Source organism: Lithobates pipiens, unplaced genomic scaffold (assembly GCF_037356315.1).
Source record: "Lithobates pipiens isolate NorthernLeopardFrog02 unplaced genomic scaffold, aLitPip1_a1.2 Scaffold_16, whole genome shotgun sequence".
Classification (NCBI taxonomy): domain Eukaryota; kingdom Metazoa; phylum Chordata; class Amphibia; order Anura; family Ranidae; genus Lithobates; species Lithobates pipiens.
Window position 1 is genome coordinate 460,392,675 of NW_027507748.1, and position 23,949 is coordinate 460,416,623.

The following is a 23,949-nucleotide window of genomic DNA, read 5'->3' on the forward strand; positions in this document are numbered from 1 at the left end:
ACCAACAATAATTCTGGCTCCCACCGACTGGCTACAGTATGTGCTGTAAGATTGGGTTGATCAGACTCAAGAGGTAGGTGTTTTTCAAGTGCACTAGTCCAAAACTGTATTTTTAAGGGCCTGGTAGTCCACTTTTATTTAAAAGATCAGAAGAGTTCACAAAAGACATCAGTAGCCCACGCAGGGGGTTCCACCAATACTGTATTTTGCACAATCGAAATACTTCAGACCTCCTGGCTCACTATCTTGCCACACAGCTGCTTCAGGCCTCCAGCCCCTAGACCAGGGATCTGCAATTAGCGGACCTACAGATGTTACAAAACTACAAGTCCCATCATGCCTCTGCCTCTGGGTGTCATGCTTGTGGCTGTCAGTCTTGCTATGCCTCATGGGATTTGAAGTTCTGCAACAGCTGGAGGTCCACTAATTGCATATCCCTGTCCTAGACCTTAGGTCTGCTCCTCAGACCAAAAGAGTTTGAGAGTCAAGCTCTCTCCTAGTTTACTCCCCATCAGCTCCTTGCTGCTCTGTCGCAAACTGCATCTGTCTTCTGCAGACATGCAGCCCCTGACTCCTGCAGAGGAAGCGGAGTCCACCTGACTCCCATGCACAGACTTCCTGTCTGTTAGCTGGGGCCCTGACTCAGTCAGGTAACAACTAAATAGCCCAGCATACAGCTGTGCAATCAGAGTGCCCATCTCTCCAAAAATCTGGCATAAACCAGCATTCTTCCAAGTAGCACAGGGTCCCACTGCCACATATCCTCCGGAGGGAGGAACACATAAACCCATCAACATGGATGGGACACCTGTGCCAGCCGTTAGCTGCGTAGGCCAATTTATTTTTCTGGGTATATTTCCACCAGCACTCCACCTTGGCAGCTCTGTGCCAACTAGCAGCAGCAGTCCTAACCTACCCAACCTTCTTTTTAAAGGGGCACTCTATCCGCATCTTCTTCTGGGTGTGCTTCCACAAGCACTTCTTCCTGAACCGTGGCCTCCCACTAATCTCTCTACTATCCCTTCTACCTTCTTGCCTCGGGATCCTCCATTTCTTTTTACCTCACCCAGACCTACTCTCCCAGGACTGTTGGGGACTGACTTCTCTCACTACTTGACTCAACACTAAGCAACATCCTCTGTTTCTCAGGTTCACTAACCCTTTTGTGGTTACCCTTGGCAACCAAACTATATGAAATTAACACCACATCCTTCTGTTTAACCTCAATAGTAACGTTACACAATTATTTAACTCCTTATTGTTATCAGAAACTCTTGTCCCCTTGTTTGCTAAGACATTGTGGAGGGACCGCCTACAGGCAAGCAGTTGCTCTCTTTGGGACATTCCCACCGTTTCACATCGACCCCCTGTTGTCCAACACTCCAATAGCGACTGTCCTACCAACAAACCTTTTTCTCCACATTTTTCCACACCAAACTTTTTAACCATTTCTGTGTTCATTGGTACCTCAACCAATACCTCTGAGCTGTCAGCCAGTGCTCTAGAGTGCCTCTCATACACCATATCAGTAAGAAGCAACCCAGCACACTGTGAGACAACATTCAACATGTGTTTACTCACTTGCTCGTTACGGTTACCAACACTTATTTCCTGTCAGTGTCCATGTACCTCAAACTGCACCTCTTTGTGAGTGATGGACAGAATTTCCACTACTGCCATGTCTGTTCTAGGCTTTTCCTTTACATGAGGTCTAGTGAGTGAGAGTACACGCGCAACGTACCAACCACTGCTCTGCCACACCAGCAAGAATGCACCTCATCACACCAACAGATGGAGAGACTTCCACCATGTTTGTCATTTGATTCCTAATGGCAGTTCCCTGAGTGCCTTCCGCATACCACTACCACTGGAAGCACTCTTGCAGAGAACTGTGAGACCGCTTTCCACAAAAGTAACTAATACCAATTTTTATCAACATTGCTAAACATCGCCTGCCTCCACTGATTGGTACTGCACAGTACCAGGCTCCCCATCTGTGGTGGATACATGCAGGTGTACAGCGAAAGGTTTTCACCAATTCCAACAACATCTCGGTTATTTATAGACCTTCCACATCTAAATACAGAACTTTAGGGACTCTTCCCTTACTAACAATGTGGAGGGGCTCATTTGCTAAGGCTTGAGATTCCAAGATACTTTAGTAGGCCTCCACCTCAGAGGTAACTGACACAACTTGTGGCTCCTCTTGAGCACTGCCAAACACTGAGCCTTTCAAAGTCCTTATACATAACACTGTCATTCTAACAATCAATATTACTGTTCTGTTTTGCTGTGACCAAATCCTCTATGTATGCACCCTTATCTGATCCTTCCAACTGGAGGGGGTTAGCTTGTGCAACAGCCACTGCACCTGTTACTACTGGCTCCGCAGTCTCACCTCTGGCCACAGTAGCAATAGTGTCCCCCTCACTATTACCCAACCTAGCCTGGTGGGGCATAGTTACTTCATTTAAATATTGTGAGTACTTCCCTGTGCCGCCCTTCCCAGTCTATCCTGTCTGTGCTCCAGTCACTGTCAACCACATCAGCTTGTGATAATTCATGCTCCATCATTTTGAACTGTTTTCCACCTGTGCAGTATCAGCTGTCCTGGACCACCGCTGGCTCCAACACAAGAAGTCCTCGTGAGCTTTATATGTACAACTCTTCGGCACTGCCTATGGTTATCATGGGAGGCACCAAACCATCAACCTTGTCAGGAATACACTTTTCAACATAATTATCCACATTCCTGCCTTGTATAGCCTGTGTTGGCACATTAGCAGTTTGAGATTGTAGGATACTTAGTACATCACTTTTCACCTCATGTGAAACACAATTGTCAAGGCAGTGATGCAGTTGTCCTGGGAAACCCTGAACTCGGACACCATAAGCTCCTGGGCCGTCTCCAGGGACACCTCTATTTGACCTGTCTTGGTTGCTAGGGGCAATGGCACACATTTCTCAGTGGTCACCCCTGACATCTGGATGCAATACCACCTTTTCATCATCCGCAATTTTAATCTCATTAGTGAGCAACTTTTACCACTTGTCTTCCTGCTATACAGTACACTGCATGAAGACAAGTACTTATCAGTTCTGAGTCTTGCTGTGGGTTCAGCATTAACCTGTGCTCCCTCCCCCATGCAAAACAGCAAGGCTTTCTTGGTAGCGCATCCTCTCACTGGACTTGCTACTACTTCACCGGCATTAAACACAACTCTGTCTCTTACACATGAAATAGGAACTGTCCTTACCATTAGAGTTGGCAGGTGATGAACACTTCAATTGAGGGCATAGTCCCTTCTTGGCTGTGCTCACAGGCTAATGCTCCCACGTGGACACAGGGCAACATTGCAGCCTTCTTGGACGCTCCAACATATACAGGAAAAACAGCTTCGCTGTAGCCAGCAGCAACAGCCACCACCTTTGGAACAAGAACCTGGGATTGCAGGTACAGGTTTTTCCTCAATCATTATGCTCAGCTGTATGAGTGTCTTGTCCAGGCTTTCCACCCTGTATCCTCTTGCAAGCTTAGAACTCTGCACATTAATAACTGGTCTCCTTGCACCAGCGTTTCTTTCCTTTTCCCTTTGCTCCAGTATAGCCAAATGCATCTTGCACCAGTCTGGGACTTGTTTTGTTGGTAACAACCCCTTCATCTACAGGGTTCTGATTCTCCTCTCAGCAAATATTTTGCTTCCTTTTTTGCGTTTTGACTGCCCCATCTCTGCAGTCAGGCACACAACACTTTTTAACACAGGAAAATTTGTCGTACTGCCTCTTTAAGACTTGCAAGCAGCACACTTTCACATGCAGACTCCACTGGGTTGACATTTGCTGCTCCAAAATATTTTTGTGCTACTCACTGTTTTTAGTATGCAAGAATCTGGAACTCTTCCAACTCTGCCCAAAGCAATACCTCCACCATATGTAAGATTGGGGTGATCAGACTCAAGCAGTAGGTGTGTTTTTCAATGAGTGCGCCAGTCCAAAACAATTTTTAAGGGCCTGGTAGCCCACTTTTATTTAAAAGATCGGAGAAGTTTAAAAAAGGCATCAATCGGTAGCCCACGCAGGGGGTTCCACTATTACTGTACCTTGCAAAATCAAAATACTTCAGTCTCCTGGCTTAATTCAGGCCTCCAGCCTAGGCCTTAGGTCCGCTCCTCAGACCAAAAGAGTTTCTTGGAGTCAAGCTCTCTCCTAGCTTACTCCTGATCAGCTCGTTGCTGCTCTGTCACAAAATACATCTGCCTCCTGCAGAAATGCATGCTCTGGCTGCCCCATGCAGCCTCTGACTCCTGTAGAGGAATGGGAGTCCATCTGACTCCAATGCACAGACCTCCTGTCTGTTGGGTGTGGCCCTGAGCCATAATCGGGTAACCACTAAATAGCCCATCTCTCCAAAATCTGGAAAAAACAGTATTCTTCTGTCCATGAGCACTGTGGCAGTGCTACCTATATTAGTCTTGTCAATCTAAGAAGGTGTACCTAACGACAACACGCTATGTGTATAAAAGACACCTGTCCACAGAATTGTTCTTCCATTCAAACCCATCATCATGGTCAAGACCAAAGTGCTGTCAAAGGACATCAGGGATAAGCTTTTAGACTTGTCAGAGGGCTGGAGTGGGCTACAAGCCCATCAAGAAGCTTGGCGAGAAGGAGAAAACTGTTGGGGCGATTATTCGCAAATTGAAGAAATTACCGGTATAGAGAAAAAAAAAAACATCCATCAATCTCCCTTGGTCTGGAGTGCCATGCAAGATCTTGCCTCGTGGTAAGGATGATCATGAAAAGTGAGGGATCAGCCCAGAGCTACATGGTAGAAGCTGGTGAATGATCTCAAGGCAGTTGGGACAACAGTCATCAAACAAATCATTGGTAACACAATACCATGCTATAGATTGAAATCCTAAAGCACCCGCAAGGTCCCCCCCACCTCAAGAAGGTACATGTATAGGCCCGTCTGGAGTTTGCCAATGAACAGCTAAATGAATCAGAGAAGGATTTGGAGAAAGTGCTGTGGTCAGATGAGACTAAAATTGAGCTCTTTTGACATCAACTGGACTCGCTGAGTTTGACCCTGAGAACACCTTCTCTACAATCAAGTACAGAGGTGCTTTGGAGCTGTTTCTCTGCTAAAGGTACATTGAACACCCAATTAATAGGGCCATGTATTGTAAAATTTTGGATGAGAACCTGCTTCCATCAGCCAGAACCCTGAAGACGGGTCGTGGATGGGGCTTCCAGCATGACAATGACCCAAAACATACCGTCAAGGCAACAAAGGCGTGGCTCAAGAAGAAGCAATTTTGAAGAAGTCTCCAGACCTTTAATCCTATAGAAAATGTATGGAGGAAACTGAGATTTCACGTTACCAAGCGACAGCCAAGAAACCTTAACAATTTGAAGAGGATCTGTAAAGAGTGGACCAAAATCCCTCCTGCGATGTGTGCAAACCCGGTAACCAACTACAAGAAATGTCTTACCTCTGTGTTTTGTCAACAAGGATTTCTCCACCAAATACTAAGTCATGTTTTGGTTGGAGGATCAAATATTTATTTTACTAACTGAACTGCAACTCAATTTATAACATTTGTATCATGTCTCCTGTATTTTTGGTTGATATTCTGTGTCTATCCTTTTAAAATACACCTATAATAAAAAAATTATAGACCTTTTCATTTCTTTGTAAGTGGGCAAACTTAAAATATCTTCAGGGATCAGATCATTTCCCCACTGTACTGTACTTTTTATTTTTTTATTTATACTAATGCTACCTGCATAAGTATTAAAAATCTGTTAATGTTGAGAAAGTTTTTAGTTCAGCTTTAAGCAGTAAAATATCACCTATAGCTACCAGTCCTGGAAAACCCTGCAAAAGGTTTTTAACGCATTTTGCGAATAACCTGTAAATCCCATTCAGTAGCTTCTCTTGTGTGAGAAGACCTACATGGAAACTGAGGCAAACTTGGCTACATTCCGATTTCCTTGTGTGTTTTGTGGTGTTTTTTTTTTTTTTTTTTTCACGTCTCGGGCTTTGCATACATCTTCTTTTTAAAAAGAGAACGAATGCTTAAACACTTTCACAAAGTACAAAGATGCCTACATCAGAATTATCATGCATCCACAGTATTTGTACAACTCGTCTCCTGGACCAATCGACTACTTGTCCCTTTCTTTAGAGATTTTTGATTGCAGACTGCTTATAGTATAAATGCACTGGAAATATTCTATGCACTCTGGAACTATCATAGCTAATTCTTTTTTTCCTTATGTTACTTGTACTGCAAGTAATACTGAGACCGAAGTTACTAAAGTTTGGAAACCTTTTCACGGAAGATGGGTGTGGATATAGAAAATAATTGATAGGATTATTACACAGACTTCTGAAAGCCATGTAAATTGCTACTTGATGTATCTTTGTATATAGTCATTGCTTTGTCTGTGATGCAAACTCCCGTCTATCAAGCCATTGAGTTCAAGTCAGCCGTAGTGAAGCCCCTATTTTTTTCCAATCAGTAAAAAGGCCCAAAAAATACCCAGGGCCATTAAAAAACAAAATTCAGCCTCGTGGATGTATGCGTTTTTTAAAACCGATGTCAATGGCTACATCATAGACCCAGCTATAACTTTTTCCATTTTTTTCAATGTAATACGTTAAATTGCTTGCATTTGGTGCTTTAAATCAACCTTTTTCCACCAGGGTGCCCAGGTACCATGGGGTGCCTTGACAAAATGCTGAAACCGCTGGCCCAAAATTGTATACAAGCCAGCGGTTGGCTGAAGCCTGCCTTTTAGTTTACACAAAGCCACGGGTGTGGGTTTTTTTTTTGTCTTTTTTTTTGTACACCATTTACAACCTTCTAGCTGGCAACCTCAGTCCTAAATGACATCAGTTGATAAGGATGCCAGTTACTTGAAAATCCTTTTTGACCCTCCCTTGCCTCTCTCTCCATCAGCTTTGGGGTCTCATTAGCTAAGTGATGCAAAAAAATTGAGGGAGGAAAACTTTGGAATACTAATCAGCTCCAGTTTGCAAAAGGGTATATTTTTGCTTTGGAAGAATAAATCACCTCTAACGTTGGGTGTCCTCCGTGTGCTGATGATGCTGCATTATGTAAAACTGGTAGAATAATTTTTAAATTTCAGAATGGGGCACCCCAAGACTTCATAATTTTGGAGGATGCCTTGATCATTTGGAGGGGTGCCTTGACTGAAAGGTTTTGTACTGTCAAATTGGAGAAGTCCACACATTCACCTTTTTACTCTCTAAAAAATGCAGAGTTCAACACACGTTATTTTCTTATTTGACATCTCTGCCAACTTTTACTATATTTGATTTATATCCTGTGTTAACTTTTCTTATGTTTTTGAAATTGCTGTTCCTGCAATTTTATCACTAAATACACCCAATATCCTGATCTCCATCCTCTTGATGCCATTTCACAGTTGTGAAGTTTTCAGCCAGTGGGATTTGCATTTTTTGTGGAACTAACGAAGAAATATTCCCATTAGTGACTCTTATAGAATCCTATTTAGCGTAACAAAGTTGAAACCTGAAAATGCCACAGACAATCCTATAAATGTGAATAAAGCTTTATTTTGTTTTCTTTTTATCATTTTATTTTAAGTTTTGTAGACAAAGTATTTGTAGTACTTGCATTTCTGCTCTGGAGTTCACTGTAAAATTAGGAACTTCAGGCATCTTTCAGATATAGTTTCTGTAGTATTAGGTGATCAGAGAGGTAGATACTTTTTTAATCCAGTAAATTTTCTGTGAAAAGAGTTAGGATTGTTAATGACAGTAGAAATTTTATATTTAAATCAAGCCGTGCCCTTCTTTAGGCCCCTTTCACACTTATGCAACTTGTTCTGCAACTTGGGACTGCAGAGTCGCATGACAAGTCGTACCCCATGATTTACAATGAGTACCATTCATATCTGTGCGACTTCAAAGTGGTCCGTGCACTACTTTGGTCCGACTTTGATGCGATTTGTGGTTGTATACCTCAGTATTACACAGGGATTGCTTAAAGTCGCATTTAAAATGGACTTTCTTGACTTGTGAAACTTCCAGGTCGCACAAGTGTGAAAGGGGCCTTACTGCTGGGAAGCCCTCCATACATACAGTAAAGGGCCTCTCTGGAAGCAAAGAAGATCATAGAAGTTTGTATGAATGCTTAGCCTTCAGATAGTTAGAGAACTGAGGGCTTCCTCTTTACAATATGGTGTATCTAATTCAGTTCTTTGTTACACAGCTTTAAGAATGCCAGTGGCTTGACAGCGGCTGACCTTGCACACTCCCAGGGCTTTACAGAGTGTGCCCAATTCCTTCTTAACCTCCAGAACAGTCAGCTCAACGGTTTCTATTGCACTAACTCCTTAAATGGAGTTCCACAGAATGCATCTAATCACCTTAATGGAGGAATAAACAATCGCAAAAGGTCATTCCATGATTTGGAGGTATCTGTTGTTAAGAAGCAGAGAACTGAAGGTAAGCAATATGTTTTTACGCTATACCATGCAGAAACTTATTTCATATCTACACTAGAGGCATTGTGAGCAGTTTGAATTGCCTCCTTTTTTGTTATTTTTTTCCCTAAGGCCCCTTTCACACTAACGTCCCGTTCAGGCCCGCCTGTCAGTTTTTCAGGCGGACCTGAACGGGTGCTCCATAGAGCTCTATGGAGCGTCGGATGTCAGCGGTGACATGTCCGCTGACATCCGACCCGCTCCGATCCGAAAAAGTGTGACGGAGGAAAAAGCTATTTTTCCATCCGTCTGCGGATCGGATCGGATGACGACGGGCACTGCGGTCCGTCGTCATCCGATCTCCCATAGGGGAGAGCGGCGCTGTGACAGGTCCGTCCCTGCACAGTGTGCGGAGACAGACCTGTCATCTCCCTGCTCAGCGGGGATCGGCGGAGTGATCCCCGCTGAGCAAACGGACATCCACGGGGCGGATCAGAACTGATCCGCCCCGTGTGAAAGGACCCTAAGGGTAGCCTTTTTATTGGGTGTAAAAGTATCTGATCTTCATGGTTACTGAGCCATACTGACTTATAGCACTATATTATATTATATATTTTTTTTTTTTTTTGTGTGTGTGTGTGTGTGAAATGGTGTGTGGCTTTTGAGCATGCAATGTGCTATGCAGTAGCTTAGAGTCAACAGAGATGAGGTATGCTAAAGTCAGGACAGTTCAGAGCACATTAGTATACTGTACCTTTTTTTTATGTAAAGAAACTGTATGGGAGAAATTAAGTCATGCAAGCACCATACTTGCAGCACTCTTCTAAAGAGAAAAAATGGAGCAGAGGCTGCTCCTAATTAACAAAAGGGTGCAAGCCCGTTGTTAGGGGCACAGTTTTATGTTATGTGCTTGACACACAGCACAGAGAACATGAAAGAATGCTATGATCTCCCTGCTGTCTGCTCTGAGCAGGAAGGAGGAGGATGGTTATTAACCCTGCAGACTCTGCTTGTGCAGTCATTACACTATGCAAAGAGAAGGATGTGAGCTGTCCATCTCCTGACAGTTCACATCCCCTATGACAGTGATGGCAAACCTTGGCACCCCAGATGTTTTGGAACTACATTTCCCATGCTTCTCATGCACTCTGTAGTGTAGTTGAGCATCATGGGAAATGTAGTTCCAAAACATCTGGGGTGCCAAGGTTTGCCATCACTGCCCTATGACAAGGTCACACAAATCTGTGGCCATTTTCTACATGGAAAACTGCTGTATTCCCTCTCTCAATCGGGTGCAGACCTGCAGTAGTTTTCTTTTGCACACTGAAGTAGAAACTGGCACTGGTAGACCTTAAACGGGTCTATCTGCTTAGTTAATGAGGCATGTGTCACGCCTAGTGATACAAGAAGCTAGGGTCAAAACAATGAATCGATTATGAAAATAGCTGTCAACTATCTTCATAATTGATTAGTCGGTCAGCTGCTTAGTTAACCTGCGTACAGAAGGCATTATTTGTTTACATATCAGGAAATACAGTGCAGAACACGCACAGCGCCATACACCCTACATACATGTCAGTAAGTGCCTGAGAACTTGTGAATGTGTGAGGAGAAATGTCTCATGGGACGTGGTTCTGAAGGCAGTTTTTTTTACTTTGCTATAGGGCAGTGATGGCGAACCTCTTTGAACCCGAGTGCCCAAACTGCAACACAAAACCAACTTATTTATTTCAAAGTGCCAACACGTCAATTAAACCTGAATACCAAGGTTTTAGTTTAGAAAAAACAACTCGTACAGTTGTCCAAACTAATTAACAGCTTTTGTCTTAAAAGAAAAACACTAACAGCTTTCAATTATACATTTTATTGAAAATACTGGGCACTGGTAAGGATGCATTTCCTGAGTCTCTGCATCTAAGACGCAGGATAGACGATAACACATAATGTCCACGATAAACATCTCACCTGTCTCCAGTGTCTGTGTGTCTCTGAATCAGACAGCTCATTCCCCCCTCCCCACACGTTACCCCTGATCTAAGCCACGTTCTTCCAGTCACGCCCACCTCAGACTCGTCACCACTGGCCCAATAGACTTGAGAGATGTAGTTTGGGGGGGGGGGGTGCAGTGTAGACAAGACAGCTTGTGACTGGATTCCTGCCCACATGTCACCCATGTGGGAGATGCTTTTTCTCAGTCGCGCCCACCTCGGATACATCCCTCTGGCCCTAGAGGCCTGTGGGAGATGGGGGGTGCGTTGATGGCTGGTCAGTGTATGATTTTTCCAGGCGTGCCCACAGAAAGGGCTTGACATGTCGGCTGTGGCACACATGCCATAGGTTCGCCATCACTGCTATAGGGGCACTCTACAACTTTTCAGCTTTCTATTGGGGCACTCTAAAGGCAGGGGGAGCCAGAGGCGTCAGTGGGGGACCCTAGATCAGGAGAACCAGGGCTACTTTGTGCAAAATCGGGGCTGCTTTGTGCAAAACCATTACACAGAGCATGTAAGTATAACATGTTTGTTTAAAAAAACAAATCACTTTAAAGACTTGGTTTAGATGCTGATCTTCCCTGCCCACAGAGAAGGTGGAGGCTGATAGACTGGAGGTAATATAAGGCATTACAATTTTAACGTAAACTCTTACCAGTAATGTGCTTTACATTTTAAAATAATTATATCCATGAGAAAAAGTCTCAGCTTTTAGTACTACTTTAATATTAAAGATTTATATCTCCCTTCCACCCTTCATATAGCTTCATGTCTGACTCCTAGTTACAATGTCCATTCAGCCTACTTTTGAGAGAGAGATATATATAATATGAACCCCTCATAGTAGCAATTATCTGCTCTTTTTGTACTGTAAAATCTTATTTTAAACCCCATGATGATGGGTGATAAAAAAAAAAAAGCATGCCGCTGCTGCTACTAAATGTCTCTTAGGCCTGGTTCACAGCTATGCTTTTTTGGTGCTTTTTGCATAAACGCACTACAGTTCATTTTACAGGGTTTCCTTTTCCTATGGGACAGATTCTCATCTATGCTTTTTTCAGCTGCTGCATATTTGGAAAGGGTCAAGGACTTTTTTTCAATGCGAAAGTGTGCTTTTTTTTTGGTTGAATAGACTTCAATGGAGAAGCTGCAGAAAATGCATGTAGTGCGTTTTTGCAGCAATTTGATTTATTTATTTTTTTAATCTGCCAAACAACAAATTGCAGCAAAATCGTGTGAAAAAAACAACAAACTGCAAAACTCACCGTAAAAAGCACTGTCGAAACGGATCAAACTGCATAGGTATGAACCGAGCCTTATGATGGCCATACACTTATCGATTTTCGGACGAGAATATTCATACAAAAAATCTTTTTGCATTCGCTGAACGAGAGAATGTAATTTTGAAAATTTTCACTTGCTTTTAACATTCAGATTTAAAATGAATGCTATTTCTGAACGAAAACCACATACTGTCTGAAAATTGCTTTGACCAAGAAGTTATCTATTTTGCTCCTTGGAATTTTCCCATCACTGTGGTTGAAAAGGAACGTCAGTTTGACCCCTACTAACGATTAGAAAATCAAACTAATGTGCCTAAAAAAAAAATTATTTTTATTTTTTTATTATTGAAGGAAGCCATTGTTTTTGTATGGCCAGCATATCATTTATTACAGTTCTGTCTGAAAATTGGCAAAACAGTCTTTAATTTTTTTCTTCTTTTTTTTTTTTTTCTTTAAATAAAACATTTAAGTCTGAGATTTACCAGATTCAACCTCTAATAGTATGTACAGTATATCTCTTCTGTCTTTTATTTTCAGAGTGGATTAGAGATTTTGCTCCCTAACCATATAGTTGGTTATTTTATATTTACCACTGCATATAGATATTGAAGAATAATTTTTTTTTATACTTTACATATTAACTAAATTATACACCACACTTTTTTTAAGGTTATCTGTTAGTCGGCCGATTTTATTCTTCCTTTTTTATAAATTTTGTTTTTATAACAAGGATAATATTACAACATTACACCTAAATACATCCATACAACATATCCTATTTCATCACAATCTTCCTCTTCCTCTTGAAAGGATAAATTACTATGGTACTGTTATGTTGTCTTTAAACTGGTTTGTCAGTTATTCTAATTACTGTATTATTCCTTCTCTAGCCGCTTACTTTATACCCTTGTTCCTTTTTCCTTCCTCCTCTACCTACCCAAATCAAAGAAAAAGAGAGCAAAACAAAAAAAGCTCAGTGTATTCTGCCCTAAGTCCTCCACCCTCCTCCACCCCCCCCGCCGCCACCCCCAGTATTTGTCCTAAATGAGCACCACTGGATTATTTTAATATTACTCAGTTTTGGTAATTTAGGGATTTTGTTCCCTATATTTAATATAGGGCGTCCAGGCTTTACAATATTTATCCCCCTGCTCTCTCAGCATCATGGTAAGGTTTTCCATATGCTGGATTCTGATATTCTACCTAACCATTGTGCTCTAGTTGGAGGTACAGTACTTTTCCAGAGAGCCGGGATACATGCTTTTGCCGCTGTCAAAAGATGCCTTAAGAGGGAATTTTTATATTTTTCCATAGATACTGGGATATCATTTAGTAAAAAAGCTGCTGTGTTTTTTCCCAGAGACACTTTCGTGATTTGCTTAAAGGGGAGGGCCACCCTGAAAAACAAAAAAATGTTAAAAATTACAAAAAATCTAAAAAAAAAAAAATGAAAAAAATTTTTTTTTTTTACTTACCAGAAATGCCTGTTGCTAGGCACTTTCTCCTAATCTTCCTCTTCCTCCTCCGCGGAGATCTTCTGTCTTCGTCGCGGCGTCTTCTGGGTAATGAGTCACGCTGTGTTCTGGGAACTCTGTGTTCCAGAACACAGCGCGTCCCATTCAGAAAGCGCTGCAGGACTCGCGCATGCGCAGTAGGAAGCGGGCAGTGAAGCCATAAGGCTCCGCTGCCTGTTTCCCTTACAAGGGATGGCGGCGCCGGGACCCGAGAGCCGAGGGACGGGTCGGCCTCGGGCGGCCGACATCGCGGGCACCCTGGACAGGTGAGTGTGTTGATTAAGTCAGCAGCTGCAGTGTTTGCAGCTGCTGACTTTTTTTTTTTTTTTTTTTTTATAACCGGCCCTCCACTTTAATTATTTCGGACACCATCTCCCTAAATTCTTTCAATCTCGGACACTGCCAAAATATATGTACCATAGTGCCCTCTGCCTTCAGGCATCGCCAACATAAATTAGATACTTGCGGGAATATTCGGTTCAAAACTGTTGGGGTTCTGTACCACCTGGTTAAAATTTTATACCCCCCTTCTTGATATCTAGTAGCCATGGAGGCCTTATACATAAACAGGAGAATCTTATTTTTCTGTATTTTAGAAAGTTACACCTAACTCCCTTTCCCATGCTTGAACAAATGCCAATTCTTGTGGGGCTTGCAGCTCAATTAACAAAGAATATATTAATGATAGTGAGGGCCTCACTGGTTCCTCCTTCAGGCATAGCTGCTCGAACTTTGATGGTATACGTACGTATATATATACACAAATCACGATCCCTCCAAATAGTGTATCGCCACAGCGCTCCAATTCCTAACACCCTAAACCTCAGCTGCTACTTAAATAAAAAAAATATTATCAAATAGGTGCATCAAAATTTGTTTCTTATTATGAACAAATAGATAATGCCACGTAGTGCTATAACTATGTGAATAATGATACACACTATCTACCTCAAATAATCTCACACGTGAAATAATCTGTAAACTCGCATGTGTATATGCAATCAGAAATAAAAATGCTAAAGGTGCATCACTCTACATATCACCCATTTTAAGTGAATGCAAATATATAAATTTACATATATCTATGATTAAAGAACGTAAATACTACAACATAAATCAATCAACCCCCAGGAAGAAATATTCCATCACCATAAGTGATTATAGATTAAAAAAACTCTAGAACAGTCCACTGTAGGTGATCCACATTAAAGTAAGTGTCCAAAACAATTATTTTGCTCCTTCACCACACCTTCCGTGATTGTGAATCCCCCGTCATGAATACACTCACCAGCTGTTAAGCCTTACACTCGCGTGTTTGGCTAATAAAGCTTTAAATCCTCTTAGAAGATGAGCATCCCAGTGTCGTAACCTGTATCCCTGGATCTCCTCTGATTAGAAGTATATAGGACATATGTACCTCAAAAGAAATAACAATGGAAGCCTCCAATGGTGTAATAACGTTAAACCACTTTAATCTTTAAAAACCACTCTCTATGCACTCACATGAACAGTAAAAGAATAAGCCACATCAAAAGATCAATCCACTTCACACTTAAACTTCAACAGGTGCTTTGAGTACGCCGGGGCATTGGTGGTCACAGCGGACCTCTTAAACAGGGAGATGGACAGCTATTTCTCACCCCTCCTCGCGTATCCCGCCTGGTCCCACTCAGCAGGTCCATGTTTTGATTTAGGGCGCCTTAGCTAGCTTCTTCCGTCCCCTCCGTCCAGCGTCACCTCCCACCATCACATACACAAGCTAGTAACTCAATATTGTTCGCCATATAGCCACACCCCTGACATGTTTCGTCATATCAGACTTAATCATGGGATTGGCTGTCTGATCTGGCACACCTCCTTTTATCCCCCTGCCCACCATCACGCATACCTGGCACTTCCGAGCCGCGCAAGTGCACACCGTTTATCGTATGTGCTAAATGAATAGGCGTCGCGCATGCGCAGAACCCATATTCCGAGATCGCGCATGCGCAGACAGCATGTCCCCGATTGTGCGGACAAAGTACCTCCGTGCCACCAATGCGCCAACATTTACAATATGACAGGTACCAACGCTTCACCTTATTTCACATTACTCCCCATCATAACAAATCAATGAAGACAGAGCCCACAGAGATAATGTACAGGGCCAATCAGAGACTTTTTTTTTTTTTAAATGATCAAAATAAAATTTAAATTAAAAAAATATATAAAAATAAGATTGCACTTAGGCATATATCCAATGTTAAAATTAAACTGAAACTACCATTGCCCATTGTAAAATGGTAACCACTCATAGTTCCTAATGTTAAATAATACAACCTCCAAGAGATCCCATTAAAGCAGCATATATCAGATGTCTTTGTAGAGGTGAATTAATCATTCTCCACAATTGCAATCTTACATAATAGATAACCATGGGTGACCCAAACCAACATATTACCCCCCCCCCCCCCCCCATATCACCCTCTACCTCCACAGGGTCTATATCTTATAACCAAGCATAACACCCCAATCGAACCGTCGGGTCTTTTTCCTTTAAAATAAGTGCAATATTAAAGTAAATTATCCCCCTAAAGGCAGATTAATATTGTTTATCAGACATTGCTAATGAAACAATTCAGGTCTAGTTCTATGTTCATCCCTCTCGGGGAGAGGCACTTCATTGAAAAAAGCCATCGCGTTTCCCTCTGAGACAAATCCCTCAAGCGATTTGAGCCCCTCCAGGAGGGGTGAACATAGTCTATACCACAAAATTGTAGCAGACTCGGATCCTGTTGGTGGCATTCCTTAAAGTGTAATGACACACTATGTTATTGATAGCCCTTCTGAATATTAGTAAGGTGTTCAGAGATGCGCACCCTAAGCAGCCTTTTGGTGCGCCCTACATAGAACAGACCACAAGGGCACCATAACAAGTACACCACATACAACATATTACATGTCATAAATTCATCAATATTGAATGTCCCCCCCTCTCTATTAGTAACTGAGGTGACTCCCCTATTTACTTGACAAACTGTCCTACAACAAATACACCACCTGCATTTAAAAAAAACCTTTCAGTTCTCCCGAGATGGTTTGCCTTACTGGAGGGTCAAGAATCTTTTTAACGACCCTATCCCTAATATTGGGCGCCCGCCTATAGATGAATTTGGGCTGTTTGGGTAGCACCTCACCCAAATGCTTATCCCTACCCAAAATATGCCAGTTTAAATTAAAAATCTGCTCTATCTCCTTATACTGATGATGATACCTAGATGTAAACCGTAATTGATGTTGTAGATCCTCTTCTTTCTTTCCCCTCAAGACATACCTCCCTAGGGGTATTGGCAACGTCCCTAATAGTGTTATCCAGAAAAACCTCCTCATAACCCTTTTGTACAAATCTCTTTTTCAAGACTTGGGATTGAGAATCAAAGTCCTCATCCCCTGTGCAGTTTCGACGGGCCCTTAGGAATTGTCCTTTTGGGATGTGCTTAATCCAAGAAGGATAATACCCACTTCTAGTTGGGGACTAATTATTACTTTCACGTGGATCACCTACAGTGGACTGTTTTAGAGTTTAATCTATAATCACTTATGGTGATGGAATATTTCTTCCTGGGGGTTGATTGATTTATGTTGTAGTATACGTATCGCTGACATTGGTGATGTTATTAATCGGAGGAAGGCTTTAAGCTGTATTTGTCTAAATGGATCTAGGTCCTCTCCGAACACCCGTTCAATCTCTTCGTTATCATTTGGTTATCTATCGAGAAATGCAGAGCCCTGCTAATTCCCCATTGCCTCAAGTCTTTGAAACCCTGGTCTATCATGCCTGGTTCAAAGCTCGGATTGCCCAGTATTGGGATCATAGCTTGGGTATTTTGATATCTGTTTTCCTAAAAATCTTTTTTTATTTTTATTTTTTTATAGAATGAAGCGTAGCTCCCACTGTAAGAAGTAATTTCACCTTCTGTGGTATCCCTACATCTGTGAGCCAGGCAATTCTCTCCAAGGGTAGACTAGTAGATGCTTGTTCCATATGTATCCAGGGCTTGTCTTTTTGACTTACACACCAGTCCAATACTCTTGCTAAGTGTGAAGCTTCATAATACCCAACTGAATCTGGGAGTCCGACCCCCTCCTCCTTTCTTTTGGGAGGGTTAGTATTTATCTTCGAGCTCTCACTGATTTTTCCCGCCCAAATAAATCCCATAAACCTGGTCCTCAGGTCTTCCAGAAACCCTCGGGGTATCTTAATCGGCAAAGTCTGAAATAAGTATAGTATTCTTGGCATTACGTTCATTTTTATAATATTGATTCTGCCAAACCACGTAAAAATTTCCTTATCCCATCGCTGTAAATCTAATTTAATCTGTCGTGCCAGTGGTGCAAAATTTAGTTAAAATATTCTACTTAATTTATTTGGTATTTTCGTCCCTAAATAGCAAATGTGGGAGTCTGTCCATCTAAAGGCAAAATATGCCATCAGCTGCTTTTCTAAGTCAGTGCTCACTTCCACTCCCATCGCTTCTGATTTACCATAATTTACCATTTAGACATTAATTTAGACATTCCTCCACACATACGTATTTTAGATATTAAAGATGGGAGAGATATAAGTGGAGAGGTTATGAAAAATAGCAGATCTGAGTATGCCGCCAGTTTTTATGTTCTTTTCCCTTTTATTAAGATGCCCCTAATACCTGGATTGGCTCGTATGGTTCTTAAAAATGGTTTCAATGTTAGAATAAAAATGATAGGGGAGAGTGGACATCCCTGCTGCGTCCCATTGCATATAGAGAAGGGTTCTGACATTATATTGTTTCTCTTAACCCTTGCCTTAGGGAGAGTGTATAAGCTTGAGATCCAATTCTGCATCCCTCTTCTCAATCCTACATGCTGTAACACGGCTTTCAGGAAAGTCCAGTCTAACCTATCAAATGCTTTTTCAGGTCTGAAGATATAAGCACTAAGGGTTTTTGATGGTGTTGGGAGAAATGTATAACACTTACAACCCTTTGCGTATTTTCTCTACCAGGTCGATTTATTCTTTTGATTATGAAAATAATCGTTATTTGCAGCCCTACAAGATGCTAATGTCCTTGTGTGGTTTTTCTGTAGCCTTTGGCTTTAATGTTGGAGCTTGTCCTTTTTGGAAAGGCAACTTTTTTTTTTGCACAATAAAGCCGTCAATACAATGTCAGAGAATTGTAATCTTAAATTTCCAATTTACCTTTTATGCATTACCATTATTTGCTTGTAAGGTTTTCCTTTTCCGACTTTTTTTTTCTTTTTCTTGTTGTGTTAAAGCACATCTTTGTGTTTGCTGCACTACTGATGAAAACCATCATCCATTAAATTGATGTTATGTTCACCTTGCTTCACTGGAGAATGGTGTCCTCCAAGATGATGAGCAAAGCAAGCATCTTTTGCAAAGGTTAAAATCAGAGAACCTCTCATCTCATTTTTAAGTACTCAGATGTATTCTTCTGCACCCCCACCCCCCCAAAGAATCATAGTCATGGTAATTAGTTTGTCATGATGAATATTTACTTGAAGACAGCTGCAAAAAAATGTTTGGCTACATTCACACTGGCAATTTAAGACCTGTGTGAATTGTAGCAGCAAAAATCTCGGGTTCCTGCTGCAGTTGTGAGCCACTAGGTGCAGTCGCTGGCAGCGCTCACTATGACCGGTTGTCGACAGACGTGAATGATGTAGCCCTAAATTTTATAGTTGTCATGAATAATTCTAAGTGTGTTTTGGCCAGAAAGTACAAGTATGCTTTCAGGTTAAAACCTTGCCAGTGCAAGCCTAAACTTTTATTTTTTGAGGAAAGTTTAGAACGTTGGTCAATTTTACTTCTTTCTTTGTTGGTGAATTTCCCCCTCACTTTTTTGTTTTATCCTGTTTAATCAGGGCAAGAAAACATGAAAGTCTAGGTATAAACGGTATAAATGTCTTCTGGACAAGAAAACAAACTGCAATATAAACCTCTAAGGTTCCATCTCATCCCTACTTTATTAAAAGGGGTGTGTTTGGTTGATGGCCTGTTCCCCAAAGAGATTTTCCATAATTTCCTCTCACCAGTGAAGGGAAATCTTTGAGCACAGACGTCAATAAAAATGGATAGGGGTTCCAACCCTTCCTGTCCAAGAAAGTTTTTTGGCTTGAGTAAGGCTTTAATTATAGACTCGATCATCAAATTAAACTCTTGACTGCTGTACAGTGAGTCCCCCATACTTACGAACGAGTTCCGTTATGGGAACTCATTCGTAAGTCTAACTTGCTCGTAAGTCCAACAAAGATCACCGCTTGCAGGCAAAGACTGCAAATGCTTATCGGTGTGTTCTTTTGGGGGGAATCCCCCTGTCAAAACAGACACAGCCGGGGAGTTTGCTGCACTTACATTGGTTGTGTTGGAACGGCGATCTGACAGTAGTTTTTAGTTCAGCGTACTGGGTTGAATGAAAGAAACCGGAGTGTGCAAACCCAGCATTAAAGGATTAAATATGCAAACACATGTTTGCATCTTTGAAAGTTTGTAGGTTGAATGTTCGTATGTAGGGGACTTACTGTATAGAGAAAATCCAGAAATACTTGACTCTAAATGCACATATGTATTTATGCAAGATTTTTTTTTTTTTTTTTCTTTTAGTGAGCAGCTTTGGCACGGAGTACATGACAGGAAGGATGGAGGAAGACGACAGCATGCATGTAGAAAATCACTCGGATATATCAGGTGGGATTGGGCAGTTTTCTGACAGATGCTGCAACATACCGATGATTGAAGATCTGAAACCTCAGGAGAGCACATCTAATAGACCAACAGATGCTAATAATTTTACAGTATCTGCAACACAAACCCCCTTTCGTTGTATCAGTCAGTATGCTTACTTTTAAGTAATTTCCAGTATTTTAGATACGGTGAAAAATCCAAAGTTCTATATCATTGGTACTGTAGTATCTTGTCATACCTAATAAAGACTCTGGGGAGGAATATATATTACATGGGATGAGAACAGTATTATCAAGCTCAATCTGTTTTCTGAGGTGTGATATTCTAATCCGCTGTGTTCATTTGTTTAATGGGTCTTAACTTTAGCATATTTATTTTTTATTCCTTTTTCTTTTTTTTTTCCCCGAGAACCGCTTTTTAACTGACCTGTAACTTTAATTTCTTTAACATGAAAACTAGCTTTTTCTGGCATTAAACTCTCTAACTTGTTTTGGTTTTAAGAACCATTAAACTATATACCATGTAGTAAAAGCCTGGATGTATTTCTCCAAGATAAAGCCGGCAATTTCATATTTCTGTGATTCTGATTGTAAACTGTAATAGTGGAGGTTCTTAAATGTGGTATAATGTATACACATTCTTCAGTTAGTGTTTTTGTCCACCACTACTGGATTCTGGAAGCTATTGCATACTTTAATATGCAGATTATATGGAATTTGAAATGTTGTAGTTCTCTGTTTTTTGGAAGAGGGTCCCTGCATTTTGTATAGCTCTACTAAAGTACAGCTATGGCATTCCATAAAATGCATTTAGTTTTCTTACTCCCCTTCAAAAACCCACAAATACATGTTAATCCTGCCAGTACAGTCCACTTAATGCATGTCCCTGTGATGGGGTGGCAATGATGCTGCACTGCTTTAAAATTCAGAGCAGCATTGCCACCCTCGTGCAGATTGTGATTTCTGGATTGACAGCACTGCTTCTGTTGCTGAAACTCCCACTGTGAACTTTAGTTTATTAGAATGTGAGACAAGTTGCAAAGTTTGCACACTCTCTAGGAAGGTAAAGTTTGTTTTCTTTGAGGACTTCATATAGTAACCAGTTTTTGGGAAATGTTTGGACTGTCATTTAAGAACCTTAGATAAGCCAAGCCAAGTTGTGTTGAATCAAAGTTGCCAAGCACAAATCTTTAGAAATTGTGTTATCAAGTAAACATTGTTTTGTTTTTCTTGGCCAGCATGACCTTTAAACAGGAAAAGGATAAATTAGATTATATTTATGCTTTGTTATCCCTACTACTGTCATCGAATTGGGGAGAAATGCGATTTTAGTGCTCCTACCCTTAGTGTTAGATCAAGAACTTCACTGTGTGGCCTCGTCATCGCTGAACTGTGTCTACTTGAATATCTTCACTGTTTAGGTCCTGTTGCTCCTGCACATGTGCTCTGCAATCTATACCCTAATGAAAAGGAGATGTTACACAACATTCATTCTATTGAGAGGTAGAGTGACCCCTAAAAAGGAGGAGCAGGGCATTGAGGCTTTTCAAGAGGTTGTGCATTGCCAAGTAGGCTGCACAGTAAAGTTCTCAGTGATGCTAAAGAATGACATTGGGACCCACAAAGGGCATGTTCACTCGCCCTCTAGCCATGCCATGGGGACACAAATTAAAGCAGACTGGTGTGACACCAATTTATATTTCTATGACATATAAATGTCATTTAAAATCTGATTACTGTAGCCAGTAGTTTGTGGTGGTTTATTTTTATTTTTTCTTTGAAATTGACCCAGAGAAAGGAACAGCCCCAAAATGTTTCTAAAAGCCTAATCTAACTCCACTGCAAGTGAAGCACTTGGCTCAAACCCCAATTAGTGGAAACATTATTGGCATAGCCAAGCTTTGTAAAATTACTACAGTACACATTTGTAATGTTGCACTCAGGTTTCATGTCATGGGTTTGTGACTCGGAAGATATTGTATTCAAAGACAACCAGACTGGTTATGGTTGGTTATAGAATGGTTGGCATTGGCTCACCAAAGTTTCTCTTTTAACCATTTGAATATCAACTTGTGTGTGTATATAGCCCTTCATTACCAGGCCACTTTTATTGCAGTAGTTTGACAATTACTTGGTCGTGCAATAATGTACCCAAATGAATCTTGTATCCTTTTTTTAAACGAACCATTCTTTTAGTGGCGGTTAATAACCACTGGATTTAAATTTTTTATTTTTTTTTACTATATGAAAGAGAAGAAAACATTTTGGGGGGGAAAACAAGAAAATGGTTTGCCTTTGTTATTAAACCTAACAAAAATACCAGAACAATACATGCACCCCTAAAATGACCCCTTTTTGGAAAGTAGACATCCATGCTGGAGTTGACTTGGTTAAACACAGAGCTTGATGATGGTGCACAAGGCAAAGCAGCATCATGGGGAAGAATTTAAGTGGTTAATGTACAGGTACATACAGTGGGAGGATGAAGGTTAATGTTTTCAGATGTGCTGGAAATGAAAGGGTTTAAAACCACAATCCAATGCCCCTCTCCCATTTTAATCTGCTGCTGCTTGTTTTTTGAAACTATTGAATGACCACTCTTTCTGTTGAGAGGAAGGGGCAGGCTCTTACGTTTTGTGACAGCTGGTTTTGGTCATCAGACTGCTTGGTTCACAGCCATGAACCAGCCACAGTGGCTGCCCAAAGGCTTTTTTAGGAGTGATGTTTATAAATGACACTCTGGAAATAGATATCAACCTCTCTTCCAATTTGTTACAATATGGAGGTAGGGAGGTGACTAGGCAACCACTTAACATTTTCAAGTGGGAATAGGAATCTGTCAATTTAATCGGGTACCAAGTAGGCTTCTGTCTATGTAGAAATTTATGAATATAGTGATCAAGGCTATAATTAAACATTGCAGTAAGCCTATAATTTATCTTCTGTTTTTACAGAATGCAGATTCCTACAATGCTCTCTAGATTTCACTCACTCTAGTTAGGATTCACAGTTTAGGGGTACCCTTTTTGGTAAAGAAGAATTCTAAGTGTGACATTTTCACACAGATAATTGAGCCAGCTTGGACCAATGTAACTGTATATACCATACCTGTAAGATGCCCCTATAAGTTGGAAATCATTGTAGTAGGCACTGCTATGCCAGTGATCACCAACTTTCAGGTACCGTGCCAAGAGCGCCATTCTCTGAATGGCATGGGCAACATTCAGAGCATCAAATAAGAGCCAGCAACATAACTTGCAGTTCTTTGTCTTTATTCAAGCAATGCAGTACAGAGGTAAAAAATCCTGGAAAAGGTTGATGCGTTTCAGACTCTTTGGGCCTTACCCTATATAAGTAAGCCCGCTGAGTCTGAACTACATCAGCGTTTTCCTAGATTTTACCCCTGCACTTCAATTCTTGAATAAAGGACTGCAGTTTATAATGTTGCTGGCTCTTTTCATCGGTTCTTGTATGTTGGCTGACAGAGGCCAAGAGCGGGGCACTGATATGGAACACTACACAAGATTGTGCTAATTGGGTTGCAGCACTACCTGTTTTTTGTTCGAAGCCATTCAGAGTGCTTTTTGTTTTCTTTATTCATGCAAAGCATTCTCTAATTGGAGGGGGTAAGGAGGTGGAGCAGTGACATCACACTCTCAACCTTGCTCAAGTGAAGTTCACTGGAGTAGTGGTGCCTACTCCAATAATTTCCAACTTTTAGACGGTATATGGAGCTGGACCAGTGTAACTACCGGTATGTATAAATTGCCGTATCTGCAATTCTTGCCTGCATTCCAGTTACTTTCCTTATTCCTCTTAAAATATTTTGTACGTAAATATATACAAAATAAGTTGCTCTTAATCCTTTATGCATTTATTTTTATATTGTTTGTTTTTATTATGTATGCGGCCAAAACAAATGTAGCTTAAAGGGGAATATTACTGTATAATCATGCT

General features: G+C 41.1%; 1 protein-coding gene across 1 annotated transcript in view; it reads left to right on the forward strand.

The window, feature by feature from the left end:
- ANKRD10 (ankyrin repeat domain 10) overlaps nucleotides 1–23,949 on the forward strand; it is a 54,025-nt gene that overhangs the window by 25,235 nt on the left and 4,841 nt on the right. The window contains exons 4-5 of the mRNA XM_077482885.1: nucleotides 8,268–8,503; nucleotides 19,913–19,996. Coding sequence (XP_077339011.1) covers nucleotides 8,268–8,503; nucleotides 19,913–19,996 — 320 coding nt within the window. The remainder of the gene's footprint in view (nucleotides 1–8,267; nucleotides 8,504–19,912; nucleotides 19,997–23,949) is intronic.